The 21,807-nt window shown below is 33.7% G+C and overlaps 1 protein-coding gene across 1 annotated transcript in view; it reads right to left on the bottom strand.

Annotated features, from left to right (window-relative positions):
• Positions 1–9,697: 9,697 nt before the first annotated feature.
• The window catches only part of LOC149790137 (BMP-binding endothelial regulator protein-like), a 92,224-nt gene continuing 80,114 nt past the window's right edge, over positions 9,698–21,807 (bottom strand). Inside the window, exons 12-15 of the mRNA XM_089972118.1 lie at positions 20,505–20,556; positions 18,800–19,472; positions 16,275–16,405; positions 9,698–13,729 (exon numbers count right to left, since the gene is read on the bottom strand). Of these exons, the coding sequence (XP_089828244.1) occupies positions 13,545–13,729; positions 16,275–16,405; positions 18,800–19,472; positions 20,505–20,556 (1,041 nt within the window). The 3' untranslated portion in view covers positions 9,698–13,544. The remainder of the gene's footprint in view (positions 13,730–16,274; positions 16,406–18,799; positions 19,473–20,504; positions 20,557–21,807) is intronic.

Genomic DNA, 21,807 nt, shown 5'->3' with positions numbered 1-21,807 from the left:
TATATATATATATATATATATATAATGCTGACATCGTGTTGATATATGGTACTGACATCGTGTTGATATAAAGTACTGACATTGTGTAGATACATAGTACTGATATTGTGTACATATATAGTGCTGACATCATCTAGATATATAGGACTGTCATTGTTTAGATATAGAATACTGACATTGTGTAGATATATAGAACCGATATATTGTAGATATGTACTATATCACTGTATAGATATAAAGTGCGGACAGTGTGTAGATATAAAGTACTGACATTGTGCAAATATATAGAACTGCCATTGTGTAGATATATAGAACTGATATCTTGTAGATATATTCTAATGTCATTGTGTAGCTATATAGTACTGACATTGTGTAGATATATAGTACTGACATTGTGTAGATATATAGTACTGACATTGCTTTGGGTAAAATACCCTTGATGAGTGATGATATTCAGATGAACAAATAATGGTGTTCAAGGTAGTAAAACATATTAAAGGTTAGTTGACACATCTGACAGAAATTGACATACTGTCATTGTGTTGTTTATGTACCATTATTAGAAGTATCGAACAGTTTGTATAAAGTGAGCAAAAAATTGCATCGGATGACATCATGTAGATATAAACACACGTGCATTTTTGCATTTGGTATTTGCCATTGCAAATATAAGTAAACGAAATAAGCACTACCATTCTGGTCTCTGACTGCATTAAATCCCCATGAATCAGAGATGAAATAATGTTATCACACTATGGAATACAATGATTTCCTTATCATTTTGCTATCACACTATGGAATGCGATGGTTTCCTTATCATTTTGCTATCACACTATGGAATGCGATGGTTTCCTTTGTCATGTTGCTATCACACTATGGAATACAATGATTTCCTTATCATTTTGCTGTCACACTATGGAATGCGATGGTTTCCTTTATCATTTTGCTATCACACTATGGAATGCAATGGTTTCCTTACCATTTTGCTATCACACTATGGAATGCAATGGTTTCCCTATCATTTTGCTATCACAGTATGGAATGCGATGGTTTCCTTATCATTTGCTATCACACTATGGAATGCAATGGCTTGCTTATCATTTTGCTCGATGAAACTGAGCATGAGTAGATAATAGTCCATTTCTCGGAGTGTTCGCCCCTTTTGATGTTAATTAAATTTTAAGCAAGACACATTAATCAATTTTGTGCGAATATTTTGTGTGAATATGACTATTTCCATGTAAATACTCATATCTTAACGAAGAACTGGACATAACCAAGATTATAAACATCCTTGCGTAACGCTGTCAAGTCTTTTTACCGTTGTACATTATCAAGGGCTCTGTTACATGGAGTTAGGGTCGTGTTTTGATGCATGGTCAGAAAGATGGCCTAATTCACGAGTCATATGTTTCGCCTTTCGATATCTGGTTTTTCTTTAATTTCAGCCGTTCTTTCAAGAAATATTGTTTGAAAGGTACAGCAAGAGAAATGTCGAGGTCATTCACGGATGAGTTGCCATGTGATTTTTCAGTGCCACCAGCGGTCATCGATAAGGAGGTATTAATTGAGGGTGCTGGATATGACATTTAGGATACAATACAGAACACGACGTGATGGAGTAACTGCTTCACAATATGACTGTCATTCATCACTTTGTTGCCATGACAACGAAACGACACATGATAAGCAAATCATGCGTTAGCAAACAAGAAATCTACCTGCACATTGTTTGGCTAAAGGTCGGGCACGAATCTAAGCATTTAATGGGTGAACCGATTATCTAGCCCAAGCATCAACACACATCTGGTTTTGCGGTCATTTGGGAGTGATGTTCAAGGGCAGTGTCTTTCTCCCATAATATGCTGGGATAGAAATGCTTGGTTGCTGAATTGGTTAGTAATTAATTGTCTAATTAATCAAATCAATCCTCGCGTTACTTTTGTTTTCAGTTTAGAGTTAGCATTTGCTATATAAAAAAATCTACACTTCTCATTTGTCATTTTTAAAACAGGTGTTTCTTTCACAAATGCTGAACAAAATTAAAGAGCACAAGGTTGAAAAACATTATCTGAAACGAATAACTATTTATACAAGTTTGAGAATGTGCCCCTACAAGGTAAAATGTGACATATTTTATACTCTAATTTCGCTAGTTCACAATAATGGATAAATTGAATGGGGACTTTTTATTGAAGGAAATGCTGTTAAACAGTTGCACCTGAACTTCTGGGGTTTAACATTTACCCAAAATGATTTTGCAGACAGTGAAATGAGTAGGGCATCTTTACAGATCAATATTTATTGCAGCATTTTGAAATATTGGACTAAGCTTATCTCCCCATATAGCAGAATTATGTCATATATAACCGAATGCTTACTGCCACAGAAAGCCATGCTGGAATGAAACAGTGGGCATCGTTGGTCCGTTATTTATCAGATAGCATTGGTCTGTGGAAAGTGACGGTAAACCGAGCTCCTGCTAACGTAAAGGCTTCCCACCATTTGCTTAAAAAATTGGTGTTCAAGACTCAGAGAATATTTCACGTCTAGATTATAAAGAAACGTGCCATCACATCTGGGTATATGGAGAATTTGAATATAGTACCAGTAACAAAATTTAGAAAATTAATTTAAAAAAGAAGGATGTCTATCCATACTTTACAAACTGAATCAAGGAGCTAGAAAATACCACATTGGACTCCACTATATTAAAGAATTTGTATTGTTTTTGCAACATGCTGCGAGATGAGCATCACTTTTTATTAGGATGCCAAAGTTATTACCCCCAAAGAAAGAAGTATATAAACTCTTATATTTATATATAAAGATTAGAGAGTGTTAAAATTTATTAAATTACTAAATTCCACGAAATCTACTAAGGTTAGAAATCTGGGAAATTATGTTCACTTCAGCGTAATAACATAATAAATGCCACTCAGTTAAATACAATTACATTTTTATTAATCTGTTACTAATTAGCATTAATTGTTTTCTTATGTTCACTGTTACTTTAATACCATCGACATTTCATTGTTTTAATAAATGCATTACCATCTATCATATGTTATGTATATTTTTCTTCTGATACATTTTAATGATACTTATATGTTGATGACACGTTTTTGTATGTCCTCAAAAAGAGCTTTATATCAGAGCACGCACTTGATTGAACATATTATGTTTATTGTACAGGTCACACATTAATGTGTTGAAGACTTTGTATCCTTTCTATGTATGTATGTATGTATGTATGTATGTATGTATGTATATATTTGTATATGTATGTATGTATGTATGTATGTATGTATGTATGTATGTATATGACTATTTACATGTAATGTGCAGGTCTACATATGTTTGTATACGTGTGCATGTGAGAGAGTGTATGTATACGTAAGTGTGTATATTTAGTATTGATTGAATATTTGTACATGAGATATATTTGTCTTACAGTATATCTTATACGCCCCGTCATCGATTTAAAATAAATAAATGCATATGTGTATATCATCGATGTCAGTCGGCTAAATGCAAATGCAATTCATACGTTAAAAGTGTGTTCTTTGTTAATCCCACTACTATGCAGTAAATGGTTATATCTCTTAACATAAACTCTAAAATGTTGCGCTTGTGCGGTAGCACTGCGCATTAGCTTGTGTCGGTTTTACTCCTCTTTCTGTATGTAGACAGTGATCCTAATTGATGACAATTTTGAAACTGGAATTATACTGATGAAGGAACTGTATGATTTTAATCTCACTGTAGAACTGTGAATTTTGTAGATTTCATTGTAACACATACAAGAGTGAATTTTTTTATATGCCATTGTAACATATACCAGTTTTAAATTGATGCATGTGATTTTCCACGGAATGATTAAATATGTGGTATTTTGAGAATGATAGTATAGGAACTTAATTGAGTCTTAACGAGGTTCCGTTTGATACTATATATCAGGCAAAACTGGACAAGTGTGAAGAATGTTTACCAAGTGACAAAGGTTGAAATGTTGCAGGGACAGCGTTTGTACTGGCTGAAATATTTGCCATAAGTTGAAACTTTCCAAAGATCGGTATATTAGAGGAGGCGGGAAAAATGTAAACTTTTCCAATTCTGGAGGGATGTGTTAATAATGGCAGTTAGATAAACCTGAATTCTGATTGGGTACGTTAACGGTTTGAGGTGTGTTTCTTAGGTGAAGTTTTTTATTTAATGATGGCTCACTCAGCAAGGGACGTGTGTGTGTGTGTGTGTGTGTGTGTGTGTGTGTGTGAGAGAGAGAGAGAGAGAGAGAGAGAGAGAGAGAAAGAGAGAGATATTTGGATTTTTAACTTATCTTTAACAATTTTTCAGTCATTCCGCTATGATGTCTGCAGCGTGGCAGTTTGTAGAGATGTCTAGCACTGGGGAATAATGTCGCAGACATGTTGCATGATGTTCCACCCAGTCTCATTATCCTGACACCAGGCTGATCAGTCCTAACACCGTCTTAATTCTGAGCGCCAAGCGAGGCAGCTGATAGTACCATTTTTATAAGTCTTCATGAGACGTGTAGTTGAGAATCTTTGAGTGACACATAACCAGGAATGTAAGGAGATGTTTCTTTAAAAATAGAAAAGAGAGAAAATTTAATTTCACACAAAATGTTTCTTTGATATGAGTCATAGGTTAATTATTTTAATTGATTTGACTTAAATGGTATAGGAATCATATATGCTAAGAAATGATTATTATTAGGTTTGTTTGATGTTTATTCCGACGAATTTATAGCTGTTGATAAGCTGTATGTCTGCATGTGTCCGACATTTATTCAGACTAATAGTTAACACTGCAGGGGATTAATTGTCGTTAAGTGAGAGCAGACTATGTTATCCATCGATTAGTACTGATAACTAGTTTTATTGAAGAAATATCTTAATTTACATGTGCTATTTTAATTGTCTCTGGAGTGAGAGAAAATAGAAAATATGTAGAGAAATATTGAATGCAAGGTTATGACCTGAAACCGAGATCAGTTGCGGTCTGTTGTGAAATGTGATATTGGTATTCTGAAATATTACGGATAGTGGGATGTATGCTCAGTTCAGGTTATGAGAAACGATCAAAGGACTATGCCGCATTTATTTTATTTAAAAGGAAAATAGCTTCCTCGGATAAACGTAAGAGTGAACGTCTGAACATAAGAGTTGACAACCAGTAAGAGATTGGACGACCATGAGAGTGCACTAAATGTGGTACAGAAGGAGTAGAACAGCGGGTTTAATAGCGTTCTTGTGCAAGTCTACCCCAACGGACAAGCTGTGTGATTCTAGAGTCTGACCCGCAACATGTTATCTGTTATGTAGACATGCTGAACAATTAAAGTTCGAAAACCTCACTCCATTTCGTGATGAAATTTGCATCATCTATGAAAAATGGAACTGCTAACTGCTAACTGCATTATAGAACTAGGAGTTAATTTATTTTTCAGGTACAGGCTCATCCTACAATTGGTCTTGTACAATTTTATTTTGTTTGTCTACTTTAGTAAATTGTTATATTCTTTTTCGGAGGCTCGTGTTGTTCTATTCTATATATCTGCTCAGATCTCCATCCATCAATTTCATTTTTTAATATTCGCTGGATCTGGGCTATAACACCGTGATCTATCATCTTCTAGACACTGCTAACCACAAAAATGAATATCCCACAAAACTCATTCTCATATTTGTCATGGCAAATATCCATGTTAAGCCTGACTTAAAGATAAAACCGTTTAATGGTGCCAAGTGAGTTTCAGAAAGCTCGTTTATGGTATTTCCTCGTTTACAATTCTACTTACTACGCCTAGGTTGTACAAATATATCATACAAATTAATCATCCACTTCACTTGAGAATATGAAACTTTCAGTTGGATTTGTCTGTAATACGACTAGTTTATTGCAGTTCTACCTTCCGGTGCTAGCGGAGACTGGAACTGGTTTCCAGAGTGAAGAGTAGCCATCTGCAAAGAAGCCTATCTGGAACATTGTTTAATACAGCACGGAGAAAGCGTGAAATCAAAATAGTTTGAAGTGGAGTATTACATTTTAATGAGATCAGTTCAATATTTTGAAGGGAGGAACAACTGTAAAGGAATATGTTATAGATTATTTGGAAATACTCGACTCGCAAAGAAAAACGGTGCGAAATAAATATTAACTGCGAAGACTGATTAAAGGCGAAATTAATATTTGCTTTACTATCCCTCATCTTTAAAATGGAATTAGCCATTAGTTGAAATTTAAAGACGTGACATTTAATACTAAGTTATATTTGCCCCCAAAAATGTATATCTCGTAATATTGTCTTATATTACCATCAAGGCTGCGTCATATTATCGTCACGTGTACGAACATAATAAAATTCTATTTCAAATCCAAAGCTAGAAATAACATAAAACAATCTCATTTCTAGTCTGAAACATATGAAAGAAAAGTAAATGTACAAGAAGAAATTTCTAATATAAAATTAGGTAATGGGGTTAGTGATTAGTGAAAGAAATATGTTACATACAGAGAGAAACCATAACACAGAGTTACATGGCTCACGTAAAGGGTTTAACCAAATCATCACAGGATATATTAGTCTCAAAGATAGAGGAAGTCCCCATGCTTGCTTTGGTTTTCCTACCAAGGGCAATAACATGGACTTAACATGGTTAGCTTTCGTTTGGATGTCTGAGAAACACTTAATCAGATTGATGCAGTCAGTTTCCATGGTATCTATCCTAACACTAAAGTCGTGTTGTTATTGGCATAGTCGTAATAGACTGACTGCGTTGTCTACTTTGAAACATTGTGTTCGGTTTGAGAGATTTCTAGCTGTCGTTTTAATTGCTGAATCTGACAGTCAGTATGCCAAACAGTGTTTTTGGAGAGGAGTTTGTGGAGTCATATACAGCGGACAATTCTATAAAAATAACAGCGGTAGATTTGTTTGGTCCAAGTGTCATTCTTCCAAAAGTCTAATCAGACTAGTCTGACATGTAAAAGTCTAATCAGACTATTCTGACATATAAAAGTCTAATCAAACTAGTCTGACATAAAAATGTCTAATCAGACTAGTCTGACATAAAAATGTCTAATCAGACTAGTCTGACATATAAAAGTCTAATCAAACTAGTCTGACATAAAAATGTCTAATCAGACTAGTCTGACATAAAAATGTCTAATCAGACTAGTCTGACATACAAAAGTCTAATCAAACTAGTCTGACATAAAAATGTCTAATCAGACTAGTCTGACATAAAAATGTCTAATCAGACTAGTCTGACATAAAAATGTCTAATCAGACTAGTCTGACATAAAAAAAGTCTAATCAGACTAGTCTGATATATAAACGTTTCTTACAGTAGAATGATATGGGTGTAATATATTTTCAAAGAAGGTGGTCGTCTGATTGCAAGTTGCTCTTTGAAAGGGTTTCGATGTAGTTGAAAGAATAATAACTGGATAAGATTTTCCTTTATCAAGTGGGTCATTTTTCTTGTATATTGGGACAGCTCACGCTTCCTTGAACGTGGATGTGAAACTAGTTTGATTACGGTTATAATTGATGAGTTCATTGCATGACCAGTTATTCATTAGCTTCCACGTTTTAGCTATTCATGTCAGATGAGATTCATTCGTGCTAAGTTTTGAATGCTCATGATATACATGTCTTTTCTGTGAAGTCTTCATTGACATGGTAGAAATCCTTAAGGACATTTACAAAGAAGTCGTCTAAAATCACGACTCTTCAAATCGTATCATAACTAATTGTATCTCTTTGTTATAAAATAATCGATTTTTTTTGTATAAAAACCCATGCATTTAATAGAAAAGGCCTGATGGCGCTAAAACTCCTTGTTATAAACCAATCCTGGTCAGCCAAACCATATACACTCTATTTTATCTTCACCCATTTCCAGACTGGTTCCCATTTTTCAATACATTTAGAACCGTGAGTCCTGAAGTTTTCCTGTTCAAAAAGCGTTCCGAATACAATAAGTAAATTGACTGCGAGTTGTTGTTGCCAGTAAATATGGTGCCAGTAAAATAATTCCAATATTAGAATTCTCAGAATGCTACTGTATTTTGTTTGCTAAAATAACATCTATAGGCGTAGGTTTAGCCTGATTCTTAAAGCAAGGGGGTCATGAGATTGTATTTCTCATGTCTATGATAATTAAATTATCATGAAGGGCTGACATTTACTTCGATCTTAATTTCTTAATTGGGCAATTAAATGCAACCATCATAATTACGGATGAAATCATAGTTAAATCTCAGTGTGATATATGTACAGTATTGAGATAAAACATGTATATATATTAACAGTGTGTGTGTGTGTGTGTATAAAATCTGAAATCAAATCACCCGCAACTGATTTAGATGAGATGGGACAAATACATACATTAAATAATAACAAACATTCACGTATTTACAGTCTTGATTGAATTCATTTATTAAATAGGGGGAGATGAATACTGCATAATAAAATGTGTGTGTGTGTGTGTGTGTGTGTGTGTGTGTGTGTGTGTGTGTGTGTGTGTGTGTAGCGAGACCACTTCATGACAGTTTGTTTTTCCCTGTCTCCACCCTTGGACGAATGGTTTTTCAATAATAGTCATAGCGACACAAACTGGAGGATCTGACAACTTTCACCCTACAATGCATACTCAGTTTCTGGTTAAAGAACAATTATTATGAAAGTTTTATGAGTCAATATTTTACAAAAGTATGTTCACTGTTCTGAAAATCTAATGTCTACTCGAAGGAGAAAGTCAAGGATGCGATCACTGGTTTACTGTATGAATCTATTTGTATAAAATCTTCAAAATAACCCTTTACAGCTCTGGTGGCCGAGTGGTTAGAGCGTCCGCCTCGGATGCAGGAGGTCGTAGGTTCGAACCCCCGCCGAGTCTTACCAAAGACTTGTAAAAAGTATACTTACAGCTGCCTCGCTTGGCGCTTAGCATTAGAGGTTAGTGTTAGAACTGGCTGGCCTGGTGTCAGGATAGTGTGACTGGGTCGGACATCAAGCCACATATCTGTGGCATGATGATCCAGTGATAGACATCACTATAAACTGTCACACTGCAGACATCGTAGTGATATCACTGAAATATTGTTAAAGCTACGTTAAAAATCCAACACACACACACACACACACACACACATCAAATAACCTTTTAAAAAGTTGTACTGGTCTTAGAAACAAAAGTTACAGTCTGCTCTCCGATACGCAGAACCAAAGAAAGTTTACATGCAAAATTTGGACAAGTCTTTTGTATAGTATATATGAGGTATGCTGAAACGTTGGACACGTCTTTTGTAGTATATAGTAGGTATGCGGGACTTTGGACATGTCTTTAGAGTAGTATATATTAGCTATGCGGAAACTTTGGACAAGTCTTTTTTTAAAAAGTATATATCAGGCATACGGAAACGTTTGGACAAGTCCTGTGTAGCAGATCTTAGGTATGCGGATACCGTGGACAAGTCTTTTTTTTAGCATATCTCAGGCATGGGGAAACGTTTGGATAAGTCTTTTGTGTAGAATATATTAGGCATGCAGAAACATTCGATAAAAGAGTATTTGTAAGGTATCTACTTTCATACATTTAATGAAGAATATAATTGGTAAAAAAAAATTATACTGCGGACATTCGATGCAAAAAGTATACAGAAATAAATAGCTTGCCTTTCTTTATTTTAAATCCATTTATGCAGCATAAACCCAGTACATATATCTGAGTTTAGTGTTCAATAGAAATACGATAACATTTGGGTTTTCAAATATTTAAAAATATTCAAATCCAGCAATGATTACATACAGCAAAACATTTTCAAACATGTTCCAACTAATCAAATATTAGATATTCTACTGAAAAGAAATTGATGGAATGCATAAATATTGCACATTTCAGGAAGGTGTATAAACCATGTACACACAGACTGATGAGTATTGATTATAGTAATATTTTTACCAAACTTTTATCGAGTATTGCATAGATGTTATATTCCTTTATTTAAAAAAAAACAGAAACGATGAAACAAACCGTATGTACCTGCTAAAAGTGGAATCCAACTGCTAAAAGCATAGACCAAGAGCTACCGTCGTATCATGTGCGGACAAATCTTGGTATATGCAGTTTGTTATATCTAATCAGTAGAACAAACAACACAGACCCTGATTTGCCAGTGCATTATGCAACGTAAAATCGTGATCTATATTGTTTGCCGCTGGATTCTACTTAAGCGCAAGCATGTGTGGCACGTTTCAAATCTTAATTAAACAAATATGTATCTCACCTAGTTTGTTCCCTTAAATGTTACTTAAATGTCAAAATGATCCGCCGAAATTGTGATATCAGCACATAAATAGTTTCACTTTCTTTGTACTCATTATCTACCGTCTTGACTCTCTTATAAGTCGAGTCCGACCGCAAATTACACAGACCCAGATCTGCAGTCGCATACTACGGAGGCAGATCTGACTCCATGCAATTTATTACGAGTAATTAATAGAACAAACAACACAGAACTAAAATGCCGGCGCATTGTGCGACTGCATATCAGGATTTATGCGCTTTGCATTTGGACAAAAGTTGTTTGTTCTACTGATTACTCCTAACAAATTGCATTTGGACTCGACTTATAAGCGAGTACAGACGGTAGTTCTCTACCGTGGAATGTAGCTTCAATTATTTATTGTCCAGCAGATTAAATCTGGTTTTATGAAAGGCTTCTTTCTATAATACGAATGTGTAAAGTGCGTGTTCTTTGAGAGAGAGAGAGAGAGAGAGAGAGAGAGAGAGAGAGCATGTGACGAAGTAACAACATGGTCAAATAATTCATAAAGTATTTTTAGATAGTCTAGAAATGATTATCCATCTATAATCCTAAGTTTCACGTGGCTAACCTGACTAGACTTATAAAATCTGAAATCAAATCACCCGCAACTGATTTAGATGAGATGGGACAAATACATACATTAAATAATAACAAACATTCACGTATTTACAGTCTTGATTGAATTCATTTATTAAATAGGGGGAGATGAATACTGCATAATAAAATGTGTGTGTGTGTGTGTGTGTGTGTGTGTGTGAGAGAGAGATCATCCTATGCTACAAAGTTTTGAGCCATATTGATTATTAAGTACAAGCTACTGGCTTTTGCCTGACTCGTGTTGACCATTAAGTACAAGTTACTGGCCTTCGTCTGACTGGTGCTGACAATTAAGTACAAGTTACTGGCCTTCGTCTGACTCGCGCAGACCATTAAGTACAAGTTACTGGCCTTCGTCTGACCCGCGCAGACCATTAAGTACAAGTCACTGGCCTTCGTCTTACTAATGTTGACCATTAAGTACAAGTTACTGGCCTTCGTCTGACTCGTGTTGACCATTAAGTACAAGTTACTGGCCTTCGTCTGACTCGCGCAGACCATTAAGTACAAGTTACTGGCCTTCGTCTTACTAGGGTTGACCATTAAGTACAAGTTACTGGCCTTCGTATGACTCGTGTTGATCATTAAGTACAAGTTACTGGCTTTCGTCTGGCTCGTGTTGACCAGTAATTACAAGTTACTGGCCTGTGTCTGACTCATTTTGAAAAACAAATGACTGGTCGTTCCCTGGTCTGACTTGCACTCAACAAAGAGTGTACACAGCTCCTATTGTTTGAATTTCTTTGATTGCGCAAAGGTAAACTACCGTATATCCGCACTCATAAGTAAAATCCAACTGTAAACAATATAAACACTGCTCTGCCATTGCTAAGGCATTGGTGGATGAGGGAAAATGTTTTTTTTTTTCTTTTTTTCTTTTCATCACTCCTAACAAGCTGCATGTCATGTAATTTAACAAATTTATAATTCACTTCTAGCAAAGCATATATTTATAACTTACAATATCACTGTGAGATTGTCATCATATATAATTATAACTTACAATATCACTGTGAGATTGTCATCATATATAATTATAACTTACAATATCACTGTGAGATTGTCATCATATATAATTATAACTTACAATATCACTGTGAGACTGTCATCATATATAATTATAACTTACAATATCACTGTGAGATTGTCATCATATATAATTATAACTTACAATATCACTGTGAGATTGTCATCATATATAATTATAACTTACAATATCACTGTGAGATTGTCATCATATATAATTATAACTTACAATATCACTGTGAGATTGTCATCATATATAATTATAACTTACAATATCACTGTGAGACTGTCATCATATATAATTATAACTTACAATATCACTGTGAGACTGTCATCATATATAATTATAACTTACAATATCACTGTGAGATTATTATATTATTATCAATCTAATTAGAATACAGTTCATCCGACTGAAACATAGGTTACTTAAATCGTACTTGCATGCATGCATGGATGCATGCATGGATGGATGTGTGTGTGTGTGTGTGTGTGTGTGTGTGTGTGTGTGTGTGTGTGTGTGTATGTATGTATGTATGTATGTATGTGGTTTATCAGCACGTTGACAAAATACTGGATATATACTGCCGACTGAAGGCAAACTCTAAAATTTAAAACTTTCGGAAGAAAAATATCTTTAGATAAAAGTAAACATGTTGTACTACAGGATCAGTCCTGATCGTTTATGACTGTATGTTCCTGGGCAGTGTACTTTATTTTACTTCCCCAGGCATGAGATAATATCGAAAGTGTCAGTGTACCGCAAAACATCAATATCAAGAGCTTGCATTGATTATTATTTATCACAATGATTCTCAATCTTTAAATGATAATTAAATATCTCCTAAACATTGCGCAAAATCCTGTCATGTCAGCTTACATAGGAGTCCAACATTTTGAACACTATATAGATAACATCTTCTCAGACAGGTTTTCTGGAGACAAGACGCCTTTCTCTAAACATGTGCTCCTCGTTTCTATTTAACTTGGTCCAGACAGAGCATGGTTTCACCGTCTGTCATTGATAGCGATATGTTCTCCTCTTTCATGGTGGAGTAGCATCCTTGAATAGGATTAGAGATTGTAGGTATGGTACTAGATTCCTTTGGCTAAATTAGGTGGACAATTTCAAAGCGTACACACCAATGATCCATAAGAATCAGGCAAGCACAATCCAAGTTTCATAATTTCAGAATGAACACCATAATGTCTTTCTCAGTTTGTGTTCAAATACTACCCGGACCAGTTTGGGTCAATTGTCGTGAGGTGTCCATCCCGGCCAGGTTCGTTACTCCGAGTACCTTGGGATTAAGCAGTCACTGATGTGCTGCTGTGCCGTAAAGCACCAAAGGAACCATTCACCTTTCTCGATCTTCTTAGTAAATAGTCTTGTGAGCAACTGACTGATGTTTTTGCTATGGTAACAAACCCCCCCCCATATAATGGGACAGTTTCCATGTCCGTACGCTCATGATCACCACTCTTTTCTAAATCCAGGCAATTCCATGCCGTGCTTTGAATAATAAGGAATTATGCCACACTGCACTCCCGCCATGTGCTCAAGTAATCGGACAGTCGGCAGGAGATATACACTTGTTTTTGTGTAGAACAAGACCATTTGGACACTGACATCCGGCCACGCATAGTTTATGACAACGTTCCACGGAGTTGTAATTTTCACATGTTTTCGGACACGCAGAGCCACACCTGTCGTACACAGCACCGACTGGACAGAGATTGGGATCTACAGAAGATAGGAAATATAAATTAAATATGATACACTTTAATTACGACTTATAAATAAATGATTGCATAGTGCATGCTTGTGCTCATTTTAAATTTTTTTTTATAGATAATTCGTTTCTTTCCTTAGTCAACCATACATTGCATTATTAATTGTTGAGTCGCAATCATTTTTAGAAACAGGTGTGCAAATCTTTCGTCTTCAATGAAGCTTAAATTGGTAACTAAGCTTTAGTGCAATGATTGCAAAGTTACATTGTGGGTTATTGGGTTATACTCTTTGCCCATGTAAATCGTTGTAATTACTGCTTAGTTTTGATACAATGCGTTTAAACTCAGTGTAAGGGCATATACATACATATATATATATATATATATATATATATATATATATATATATATATATATATATATATATATATATATATATATATATTCATTCATTCATTCTTTGAAATCCGTTATAACAGAGAAGTATTTCATAAAATATGGGCTAAGTGAAACCAAATGATTCATTTTACTTCAGTGGATGACTATGACACACCATATCGAATGCTCACCATGTGGTATTTTTTGGATATTTTTCTGGATAAACGATCATTTTTATGAAACTAGTTCGATTTTCAATGAAAGCGGTTTTCCAGGACGGTCTGATTATCAATCTAATCAACACATCATAGTATGCCACCAAAGAAATATATATATATATAAATATATATATATATATATATATATATATATATATATATATATATATATATATATATATATATATATATATATATATATATATATATATAACGTTGTAAACTGGTCAGTAGTAGCTGATTTACTTATGTAAGATTAAAATGCAGTTGGCACATCACGCTTTTCTAATACATACTTATCAGGTCAGGCTTTTCTAATTCATACTTATTGGGTCACACTTTCCTAATGCACAGTTATCAGTTTACGATTTCCTAATGCATAGTTATCAAGTCACGATTTCCTAATGCATACTTATTAGGTCACGATTTCCTCATTCATACTTATTAGAAAATCATTTTCGTTTTTACAGCAACAGGCACTGGATATGCAGAGATTATTAATAATACAACATCATGGACATACTGACTACATACAGTACAACATCATGAACATACTGACTACATACAATACAACATCATGGACATACTGACTACATACAGTACAACATCATGGACATACTGACTACATACAGTACAACATCATGAACATACTGACTACATACAGTACAACATCATGAACATACTGACTACATACAGTACAACATCATGGACATACTGACTACATACAGTACAACATCATGAACATACTGACTACATACAGTACAACATCATGGACATACTGACTACATACAGTACAACGTCATGGACATACTGACTACATACAGTACAACATCATGAACATACTGACTACATACAGTACAACATCATGAACATACTGACTACATACAGTACAACATCATGGACATACTGACTACATACAGTACAACATCATGGACAGACTGACTACATACAGTACAACATCATGAACATACTGACTACATACAGTACAACGTCATGGACATACTGACTACATACAGTACAACATCATGAACATACTGACTACATACAGTACAACATCATGAACATACTGACTACATACAGTACAACATCATGAACATACTGACTACATACAGTACAACATCATGGACATACTGACTACATACAGTACAACATCATGGACATACTGACTACATACAGTACAACGTCATGGACATACTGACTACATACAGTACAACATCATGAACATACTGACTACATACAGTACAACATCATGGACATACTGACTACATACAGTACAACATCATGAACATACTGACTACATACAGTACAACATCATGAACATACTGACTACATAAAGTACAACATCATGAACATACTAACTACATACAGTATTTCTGCTTATATTTACAAGTGTTGACGAAATAGAAGGTAAACGTATTTATACTTTTTGTACGTGATTGTGTACATGTTCGAACACGAAAAGTACAGGATTAAGTCTTATATGCAAATGTGGTGTTTATTTGTAAAGAAAAAGGCTACATGTGTAAAAAAAATAGAAAAAAAAATGCGTTAAAATACTGTTTTTAGAGTATTAGTGACTATACGTTCTTATGAAAAATATACTCGTAAAAGTGTTTTCAAACGTACACTTTGAAAAACGTTGAGACTGATTTGGTTAATAAATAAATAAATGACTAGTGAAATATATCATATTAAGACTATAATATTTGAATAAAATATTTATCGAAATCATTTCGTGTTCCTAAAGAATATGAATTTAAAATGACTGCAATATCGCATTCTAATTTTGGCGTTTAATGTGCAAAAATATATTTTACGATGAAAAGGAGCAAATTAAAAAATCAGGACAGTTATGTTCAAAGACAAATGAGTTACACACAAATTTTAATACTGAGGTGCATTTTGGAATGGGTAGTTAACTTTTGTTATCTGGTTAAATATTTCAGGAAAAATACATACCAATGCATTTCGAATCCTGTTCCCACCTTATAAATACACCTTCCCGGCTACATGCGTTGGAATAGGCTTTGAATGATTCGCATTCACAAAATTTGTTCTCAGGACAGTCACACATATCTGTCACGCAGGAACTGAAATATAACGCGGGAAATATTACATATGAAAAAGGAAACGAAAGTAGAAATATAAAATACACTCGAAGTAGACAAAAAATAAAACTTTTCGAATTATTTATTTAATTATACACTAAGAGAATATGCTTAATAAGATAAACTGATGACTATTATTTCAAAAATGTCAGATTAGAAACAATATAAGTCATTTCACTTCTATTTAACAATTGTGACAAGTTTGTATACTTTATAAGTCTAGGCATGAAGATGTTAAATTTTTTGGAGGGGTTTATCTTTCTGAAGTTTCTTTTCTTCACTTGTTTTTGGTCTTATCTTGTAATTGGCATTACATAACCAGTATTGCGCTGAAGTGCTGTTAAATTACATAGTTACAAATATACAGTGTTTTCGAACCTGTAAATTTGTTGATGGTATATGTTCTGATTTAAAACTGTTATAGTATGTCATATAATAAACCGTTATACTATGTCATATGATAAAATGTCGCACTATGCCATATAATAAACCGTTATACTATGTCATATGATAAAATGTCACACTATGCCATATAATAAACTGTTACACAATGTCATATGATAAAATGTCACACTATGCCATATAATAAACTGTTACACTATGTCATATGATAAAATGTCACACTACGCCATATAATAAACTGTTACACTATGTCATATGATAAAATGTCACACTATGCCATATAATAAAATGTTACACTATGTCATATGATAAAATATCACACTACGCCATATAATAAACTGTTATACTATGTCATATGAAAAAGGTAACACTATGCCATATAATAAACTTTTACACTATTTCATATGATAAAATGTCACACTATACCATATAATAAACGGTTACACTATGTCATATGATAAAATGTCACACTATGCCATATAATAAACTGTTATACTATGTCATATGATAAACTGTTACATTATGCCATATACTAAACTGTAATACTATGTCATATGATAAAATATTACATTATACCATATAATAAACTGTTACACTATGTCATATGATAACATGTCACACTACACCATATAATAAACTGTTATACTATGTCATATGATAAAATGTCACACTATACCATATAATAAACTGTTACACTATGTCATATGATAAAATGTCACACTATGCCATATAATAAACTGTTATACTATGTCATATGATAAACTGTTACATTATGCCATATACTAAACTGTAATACTATGTCATATGATAAAATGTCACACTATACCATATAATAAACTGTTACACTAAGTCATATGATAAAATGTCACACTACGCCATATAATAAACCGTTATACTATGTCATATGATAAAATGTCACACTATACCATATAACAAACTGTTACACTATGTCATATGATACAATTTCACACTATGCCATAAAATAAACTGTTACACTATGTCATATGATAAAATGTCACACTATGCCATAAAATAAACTGTTATACTATGTCATATAAAAAAGGTCACACTATGCCATATACTAAACTGTTACACTATGTCATATGATAAAATGTCACACTATGCTATGTAATAAACTGTTATACTATGTGATATGACAAAATGTTACAATATGCCATAGAATAAACTGTTACACTTTGCCATATAATAAATTGTTATGCTATGCCATATAATAAATTGTTACACTGTGCCATATAATAAACTTACATCATGACATAAAAACTGTTACACTATGTAATATAATACTTTAACACTATACCAAATAATAACTGATTTGCAGATCTGCACCATATTCCTGTTTTACAGTATGTCTGTTAAAGGCAACATTCCTATAATGCAAACCTTTCTGTGGTATAAAAAACTAATAAGAAAGATATTTTTTATTTCACATAATTCCTATATAGCTGCATTGTCTAATAAAAAGTCCCAATAAAATTCTGTCTGTCTGTCTCTGTGTGTATATATATATATATATATATATATATATATATATATATATATATATATATATATATATATATATATATATATATATATATATATATATATATATATGTGTGTGTGTGTGTGTGTGTGTGTGTGTGTGTGTGTGTCTGTCGATATGCTTATCAATCCCATGAAGAGGAAACTCAAATCTAAGTATTTTAGTAGAAATTTAACCACTAGCGATAATTTTTTTTAATAGGGTAACTCATACATATGCTGTAGACCATAGTAATTGAAATCTATTAAATTACCAGTCACAAAAAAACCATAATTTTGTAATTTAAATCTAAGAAAATAACCCTTCACAAACAAACAACATTATGCACATACATTCAGTAATTATAGACAAATAATTATGTATAGCAAGAAATAATTACAAACAAATGCCTATTTGTAATTTAAATATGTCTGAAAATTCAAATGCCTTACCTGTAATACGGCCGGACATCAACTACTGTTCTACACTTGTAGAATACTGAACTAATTAAGAGACTGCATTCTTTTTTTGCCTTGATAAGCGCTTCCGGTTTGGTTTGACATGGAGACACTGTATTATGCAGCTCTGGACGAATACTGCACGAACCACGACCTCCAAGGCGCCAGGTATCTCCAAACTCCTCACCGTTAAAGTACAATTTACCATCCCTTCCTCGAAGATCGTCCGTTCCGAGGCCATTGAAATTACCGCACAATCCACATAATTTATGTCTGTAGTTTGTAGGGACTGAAACTTCCACAAAGCTGTCGCCATCCCAGGTGACTTGCAGTCCATTATCAACTTTTAAAACTACAGAATATCCGTCCTTTATCACAGAAAATGATGGATGCCCCTCAGAATGGTAAGGTAATTTAACAGTTTTTCGTTTTACTTTCACTCGAAGTCTCTGAAGAAAGCTAATTCTAATCTTATGTAAATATATCACAAGCATTCTCGTCCAAGTAAATTTGGAAGACGTCCTTGCGTCATTTCTGACTTTGATAGTAAACGTTTTATCTTTGCAGTCTCCAGTTAATAGATATTTGCAGGTTCCTTGAAAATTGAAGATTCTTCCGTCATACGATCTGTAGTGAGGATCTCCGAATACTGTGCACACTGCACGTGCTGAAATATGTGAAAATATTAGACAATAGATCTACTGTAAAAATACGGGAAAGAGTTGTAGAATTCAGGCACACACTATACATACTATACGTATGTCTGTGCCCATGGTGAATCCATGAAGGATGGGCGTGGCCAATACAAGTGGGCCAACCCAATTTAGGAGAATTGTGTGCTGTCGATGCGTATGTGTGTGCGGGTGTATCAGGCTGTCTGTCTGGCCGTCTGTGTCTATATGTATATGGAAAAGGATGTAACCATCAAGGCCATACAAAGAAACCACTACTTTGTAAACTTGTGCGCATGGTGGATCCATGAAAGGTGTGTGTGGCCGATACAAGTGTGGACTAATCCAAGAATTCGGGAGAACTGTGTGGTTTGTCAGTGGACACATTTGCAAGTTTTTTTTTTACAAATATTTATGAATCCTACGTCTGTACAAATGACAGAGTCATGTTTGTTTCAAGTGATTACTGTTTCAGTGAGCACAATTGGGTCATTTTGATTACATGAGATTATTTGAATCTTATTTTTATTTCATGAGATTATTTGAATCTTATTTTCATTCCATGAGATTATTTGAATCTTATTTTCATTACATGAAATTACATGAGATTATGTGAATCTCACTTCCATTACGTGAGATTATGCGAATCTTACCGTCATACATTTGAATATATGAATCACTTTTTTTCTCCCTATTTATGAATGTTTTGATAAGTAATTAAATGAGACGCATGTTTAGAGCGTGAAAGAATCACTGTATTTGTATGTATATATATAATTATTCATTCATATCATAAACTTCCATCATTCATCACATTGTGTTGTGTTGTCATTTGATCCAAGTATCCATTCGGGTCTCTCCTGTTATATATTACATATAATTTCAAAATTAGCAAAGGTACATCTGTATTCTTTTATATTTATATACTCTGGCCGATAAAAATATATTTATTCCAAATGGAATTATTGGTAAATAGAAACATAACACTTTTATTGATAGACAACATACTGTCGATAGAAAATCATTACCTTCAACACATCGTGGACAACATTCTCCGTCGATAAATTTTAGCACATAACCCTGCAAGACAAAAACAAGTTTATGAAGATATAAAAAGAAATGTAAAGCTGTGTAACTGTCATTCGAAGTGTATTATGAGATAATCGAGCATAACTTCGAAAGAGAACCGCTTCATTGTATGTTAAAGCATAACTTCGAAAGATTGCCTTTTCCTTGTATGTTATAGATTAACTTCGAAAGATGGACTTTCCATTGTGTGTTAAAGCATAACTTGGAATGATGGCCATTTAATTGTGTGTTAAATCATAACTTGGCATGATGGCCATTTAATTGTGTGTTATAGCATAACTTGGAATGATTGCCTTTTCATTGTGTGTTATAGCATAACTTCGAAAGATTGCCTTTTCCTTTTATGTTATAGATTAACTTTAAAAGATGGCATTTTCATTGTGTGTTATAGCATATCTTTGAAAGAAGGCCTTTTCATTGTGTGTTATGGAATAACTTCGAAAGATTGCCTTTTCCTTTTATGTTATAGATTAACTTTAAAAGATGGCATTTTCATTGTGTGTTATAGCATAACTTAGGAAAGAGAATCCCTTCATTGTATGTTATAGCATAACGTCGAAAGATGGCCTTTTCACTGTGTGTTATAGCATAACTTCGAAAGATGGACTTTCCATTGTGTGTTAAAGCATAACTTGGAATGATGGCCATTTCATTGTGTGTTATAGCATAACTTGGAATGATTGCCTTTTCATTGTGTGTTATAGCATAACTTGGAATGATAGCCTTTTCATTGTGTGTTATAGCATAACTTGGAATGATAGCCTTTTCATTGTGTGTTATAGCATAACTTGGAATAAGAATCATTTCACAGTGTGTTGTAGCGTAACTTCGAAAGAGGGACATTTCATAGTGTATTGTAGCGTAATTTCGAAAGAGGGCCATTTCACTGTATTGTAGCTTTTCATTACAATCCATGTTTTAATTCTAATTAACTTCTATCATAAAAGATACAACATTTAGATGTGAACCGTCCCAATCGTCACATGTCACTACATGGAAAAATCCAAATCGTAACAAGTCGGTATAGGAAAAACAAAGTCCTCACACTTACATACCTAGAAGAAAGGTGTTTCAACCAATTTGAATCCTTATGACAGACATGCATGAATCATTTCAAATTTTCCTATATTAGATTCAGTGTAATTAAAGCACTTACATATGTATTCCATGCAGACTAGAAATAAAAAGGGCTGTATGGAGACATTGTTTTTATTTCTTCAAATTTTATAATTTTGTAAAGTA

The sequence above is a fragment of the Sinohyriopsis cumingii genome, chromosome 10, assembly GCF_028554795.1.
Source record: "Sinohyriopsis cumingii isolate HCF-2022 chromosome 10, ASM2855479v2, whole genome shotgun sequence".
In the NCBI taxonomy this organism is placed as follows: Eukaryota; Metazoa; Mollusca; class Bivalvia; order Unionida; family Unionidae; genus Sinohyriopsis; species Sinohyriopsis cumingii.
The sequence above is the reverse complement of the archived record's forward strand: the minus strand, read 5'-3'. Positions and strand labels throughout refer to the sequence as shown.